Consider the following 6000-nt stretch of genomic DNA (forward strand, 5'->3'; position numbering starts at 1 on the left):
TTCAAAGTGGGGGGGGGGGATGATCCATGCCTAGATCATGAAAGCCCAAAAGGTGATGGATTAGTGATAACTAGTAAGCTAGAAGGTTGTTTGGTCTCAATGGTTGGGTTTTGCATGGTAACCTACGAATTGAATTAGGGTTGCATGAAGGCTAGGGAAACATTTTAAAGGCTTCATAAGTGCTCAAAACCATTTCTTTTTGCTTCATCAAGCCTCCTAGCCTTTTTTGATACTCTTTGGTGGATTAGGGTTACACTTTAATGCTTCTTGTGGCTCCTTAATGGATCATGGACGCCTTTTTCATTCATGTATGTGTCAGACGTTTTTTTGTGTGGTTTCATGAGTTACTTTAATTTTCATTATTAGTTTGACTGAGTTGTTGGGTGGGTGGCTTGTAACTACCAAATTTGTAATAAAGGCGTCATATAAGCCACATATGCATGGAAAAAGAGATAGATGAAATTTTAATCAAAAGAACCTTTGTGCACTTTGAATTATAGTGATAGTTCACTACTTGTCGTAGTCGAGATGTGTTCTTGACTTGATACGCATTCAATCAAATATTATGTCTTGGATAGTTTTCACCGGTATACAACTTAGTAGGTCTTGATTTGTTACTGATCTATCCATTTCTTCCCATACACCTGTCATTTGTGGTTGTAATTCTAGCTTAATTTACCTAAACACAACCCTACTCACTTAATCAAGCCCATAAAGGCATCAAAAGGCAATCACCTTTGTGTTCCTAAACATGCAATACAGGAGTTGCTGATTCGTGAAGCTCATGGTGGTGGTTAGTGTGACAACCCGAAATTTTCTATCCATTCGAGTCAAACACTTCATTGATAGTCAAACTACTCCATATCCACGTTAATGTAATTAAGGCGTTCGTTGTAACATACTCATAAACTGTTTAAAACTAGTGCAACTAGAGTCTTGTCTTTTGCGAGATCCCGTCGGTAAAGGGACCCTCGTGCTGCATATACTTATCTTTTGTAGTATACCTTGTTCGCAGCAGTTGCCTTGTAGTTAAATTAAAGTACTGTAACTCTGTTAAAAGTTGCACTGTTGCGTTTTGTCTATAACACCTTTATGATCAAATCTAATGCCTTTATTTACCAGTGATTTCAATATTATCATACGAATTAAATCAATTCGATCCTCACAATACCAGTTTCGTGCACACATCTCTTTCTCCGTAAATGTCTTTCTAACGAAGCCGTTATTTCAGAACTCCGAAGTACTCAAGCGTAGAGTACCTCATGTTTCTTATCCTTTCCGAAGAGACCTCAGCAAACCTCCCAGGAGTACCACTCGTACAGTACATCAAGTTCAATCCAAGGACCCGTACGGTTGATCTATCACTGAAGAATGTATACACAGGGGTGGTATATAATCAAGGTTCTATAGGTTTAGAATTGATGATTCCACTTTAACTTCTTTTCCTCGTTGGGATGTGAGCTTAAAGAAGAATCATTTATTCGACTACCTTTTCAATCTTAATTATATACGACTCGTATACACGAGACTATGATTGATGAACCATGTATGACTTCTAATACACTACTAGAAAAACAGCCTTTTACGACGCTCATTGCGCGTCGTAAAAGGTTCAGGTGTCAGCTGACAGCCTGTCATTCACCTTTTCCATCTCATTGCGCGTCATCTGCCATCCCAAAGGTCTTTTTGATATAGGTATCCCCCAAGGGCGATATCGTCCATATCTAAAAACATTAAAAGACCAATGTGCCTCACAATCTGAAAGTGTAATTAAAAAAGGATAACACTAATGAGACAACATTCCACTTACTTCTCTCTTAGCTGACAAGTGCATAGATAACCATATAGATACAATATTTGCTAAAATTGATCGTCATCAAGTGACAAGACCTAAAAGTTGGTGACATGCTGACATGTCAGTTGAATTTTATGTAATATGACCTAATAAACTAAGAATGATTAATTAGTTACTTATAATTACAAAAGTTAAGAAACTAACTAAGCTAGATAACTCGATATCAACCGATTATTGTGCTGTATTATTCTCAAGCCTTCCAGACCTGTTCACCTGCAATGTACAACAGTAAATATCTATCTAATGTGCAAAGTACAACACCTCTAAATTTGTTATGAGATGATGCATACCGAAAGAGAAGCAGATACATCAACTGGGGACAACAAGTGAACATGTTCATTATTTTGAAAGCTTTCAGTAACCATTGACATGGAGTCTTCACCATTATTGGCATATAGATCTATAGAAATATCGGAATTTGCATAACATTGATTTGAATGTATCATGTATCACTTGATAAATGGAAGGTATAAATGATCTAAATGAGATTTTCTTTTGTCCTAATAATTCTCAGGATGATGCAATCAGCTATTCAAGCGACAATCTAATAATATGGTGATCCAAAGAATGTATACTGCTGAGCTGGATGTGGATATAGCTATGCATCACCATTAACAGAAGGGAGAGGTGCGGTCACTGGAGAATATGAACCATATGGCATTTGGGAATTGTAGCCATAACCCGTGTGGAACACAACAGAATTGGCTGTATACATTTCCTAAAATGTAAATTGGTCTAATAAATTTGTACCTTTTGCACACATTGAGTCAATGCAAGAAGGTGGCCTTTGAATCTACAAACACGTTCAAAAAATAAGTTCAAAAAATAAATTAAATGGTGTTTTATATACATGTTAATTAAGTTCTTCATACATACGTTGTAATCATCTCTAATGGTGATGATCTTAAATGGGTGCCAGCTTGAATCCCTGAGATGATCCTCCCATATTGATAGAGACTTGACTGTATCCTCTCGACTTAAACAACGTTTCATAGCATCAACTATGAAAGGTTTTGCATCAAGATCCCCCATTCTTTTCACACCAATATGGGCCCTACCAGAACCACATATTTCCTTCAAATCCTATTTCACACAAAACAAACATCACGTGGGATAACAAAAAGGTAAATTACATTATTTTGTTAAAAATCAATAAACATGATTGATTATAAAGCTGGAAGAAAAGAAGCTCACAAAAATCAACTCTTTGCGAGCATCCTGTAACTCATCACTGATTAGTCTTTCTTTAATTACCAATGATTGATTAAGCTCTTCCAAATCCTCAAGTTCCTCTTCTTTTTCTTTCAGATCTTCTTTTATCGACTCAAAATTCTTCTTTGCTTCAACATCTTCATGAGTCATGTGCTTCATTACTTCCATGGCTCCTTCCATCTATTTGATCTCTAGCTCCAATCGTTGCTTATCATCAAGCTTCTTTTGAAGCTCAATAATCTTCTGGTGAGGTTTCTCTTTTTCTTTCTGTACAAGTACTCATAACTTATTTACTAAAATAAACAAGAAACATTATCCAAACATATGCTCATCCGAAAAAAGGAAAATAAAAAGCTGCTAACAAACCGTGTGATTTCCGACCAACTTCAACATTCTATCATTTACCTTCTTCTGCTCCAAAATTGCCAACAGAGTATATTAGTACCATTTTCTTCTCAGTGTCAAGCTTTTTATTCTCACGTTCGTTTATCACTTCACGTGCACTCAATTTCTTTTCATGGTCTTCCAGCTGTAATTTGGTTTTTTCATACTTAGTGTTAATCCTTTTAAGTTGCACATTCTCTTTCTCTTGCACCATTTTGACATCTAATGAACAACAGAGTTAGGAATTTGCTATCACAGACAGACATAGAGAAAAGTAGATACTGCAGTCAAACTGAGGAAAATTAAGAAATGTAATACCTCTATTGAAGTTGTCAACCATCATTTCTTTCTGTTTCATAACAGAAGTCATTAGATAATCTATCATGTTTATCTTACTCTCAAGGTCTTCTCTTCTTTCTGTTTCATAACAGAAGTCATTAGATAATTTAGACATATACTGAACCACAAAGCCATCAAGTGAAAATAAAAATAAAGATAAAATCACATAAATATCCCTAAAACAAGGAAGATAATGTCTAATTTTGAGGCTTATAAACGATGATCATAAAAGAAATAAAAAAAACAAAGTTAAGAGCGTTTACTTTTTGAAATAGCTTATGAATAAGAAGAATACAATAGAACATGTATATAACTTGTTCAACAATCTTCAACTCAACCATGCTACCCCCACCCCCTTTCTGTTGATAATAAGAAAACAATAACATTGCATTTTTCTACATTCCTTTCCTTCCCATGAAAACTTATTCTCCTCAAAGCATAGCTTACATATATAATCAATCCCCATTTAGACCCTTGATTTGGTATCCACATATTAAACTACAAAACCGGGGAATCTTTCCTTCCATCAAGAGACTCAATCGCACTTGATATTTCGACTCACAAACAGATTCGACCCCAAATACCCAACGGCTCATGCAAATATCATCAACCAAGATTCAGTAACACTTGATAGATAAATACACCAAGTCATAAGTTATAACTTTTAACTACTCACCACAGAGGATTCCTAAACCGAGACAGAACATGGTCGTGTATCCAAAGTAGAAGCTGGTTTGAGAGCATAACAAACTATAAATGTTGTCACAATTGGTCGCTCCTCTCCTAATAACAAAAAAACAAAATTTACACTTACAACATGACAATTTTCATCATTATCACCACACTTTATCAGGATTAAGGCAAGCAGGTCTTTGTTTTCTGAAATGGAAAAAAAACAAGTAATAGAAATGTACTTTCATTTATCTGTGTAGTGCAACATTTTACTTCTGTTTGTTTCAATTACAGAATTGCACTTATATTTCTTTTCTAATTAAGGCCTTGTACTTTGAAATATCTATCCAGTTATAGCATTGAAGTTCGATTTCTTTTCTCTTGTTATGGACGACATTATTATGCTTTGAAAGATATATCCGATTATAGTAGTGAAAATTACTTTGAATAAAAATGATATTGCTATAATCGGATAGATTTTTAAAACAACACAATGTTGTAATAGTACGAGTGAAAGTTCTTGTAACATTTTGCTCTTATTAAGCATTATACTGTAAAAGATCTAAACAGTTATAGCATTGTGCTTTTAATTTTTCTTATTTGAGAAATCTATCTATCCATTTGTATAAGGGAAAAAGGTTATGTATTTAAATGACCTATAATTGGATAGAATTTCATAGTACAATGTCATAATAGACATAAATGAAAGTTTGTTGCTATTTCTAGCATTTAACACTTTCTGAAATAAATGTATTCAAGTGTGGAAATCTGATTACAAGCTTTTTAGGGCCATTTTCAACAGTGATGATGAAGAGGGTATTCATGTCTTTTGCATAGACAAGGGATCAAGAGTGTTTCAAAAGGGGCAACCAATTTCAATTTTTGTCCCATTAAGACATCAATCCCAGTTCAAAGTGAAACGCATCATAACCTGTTATGTCATATCATGTGATGCATAAAAATAATGTACCCAATATATAATGTTGCAACAATTGCAAACAAGATAACAAGAAGAATCAATAGTGCCAATTGAGCACCAGTTCCAACAACTGCTGACAACAAAACCAAATTGCGAGGTGTCCTGAAAACATCTCCATGCACAAGCTTCCAACTAGATTCCTCACTTACACCTCTTTCCTGAAAATGAAACACTTCAATAGCCCGTATATAACTTCATTGCAATAACTTACCAAATTCAATATTACACATTACCAGACTCTCCAGATCATCATCTTCCCGAGCATACTTTGCATAGTCATTTCTAAGAGTCCGCATCAGAATCATGGAAACCAATCCAATCAGGAAGATAACCATCATGAATAAATTGAATATGGAAAACCAATGAATCTGCAGTGACGCAAAAAGACAGTTATACCCCCGTGAGTGGAACTTAAAACGTGAGTTATAAACTTATAGTGTTCACCTGATGCTCAAAAAAGTGGTAATCCAGGTAAACATCAAATCGGCATGCAAATGTGATGTTGGTTTCTGTCCATTTGACTGAGTAAGTCATGTCTAGAGTTTTCCCAACTTCCAAG

At 35.0% G+C, this 6000-nt stretch overlaps 1 protein-coding gene across 1 annotated transcript; it reads right to left on the bottom strand.

The window, feature by feature from the left end:
* Window positions 1–2026: 2026 nt before the first annotated feature.
* On the bottom strand, window positions 2027–5671 carry LOC128133626 (factor of DNA methylation 5-like). The gene is given in 12 exon segments (XM_052771137.1): window positions 2027–2068; window positions 2146–2255; window positions 2465–2560; window positions 2606–2648; window positions 2732–2938; window positions 3050–3334; window positions 3434–3502; window positions 3504–3673; window positions 3770–3908; window positions 4054–4149; window positions 4605–4669; window positions 5653–5671. Coding segments are annotated over 12 exon segments (1341 nt in total).
* Window positions 5672–6000: the final 329 nt, after the last annotated feature.

The sequence above is a fragment of the Lactuca sativa genome, chromosome 4 (genome assembly GCF_002870075.4).
Source record: "Lactuca sativa cultivar Salinas chromosome 4, Lsat_Salinas_v11, whole genome shotgun sequence".
In the NCBI taxonomy this organism is placed as follows: domain Eukaryota; kingdom Viridiplantae; phylum Streptophyta; class Magnoliopsida; order Asterales; family Asteraceae; genus Lactuca; species Lactuca sativa.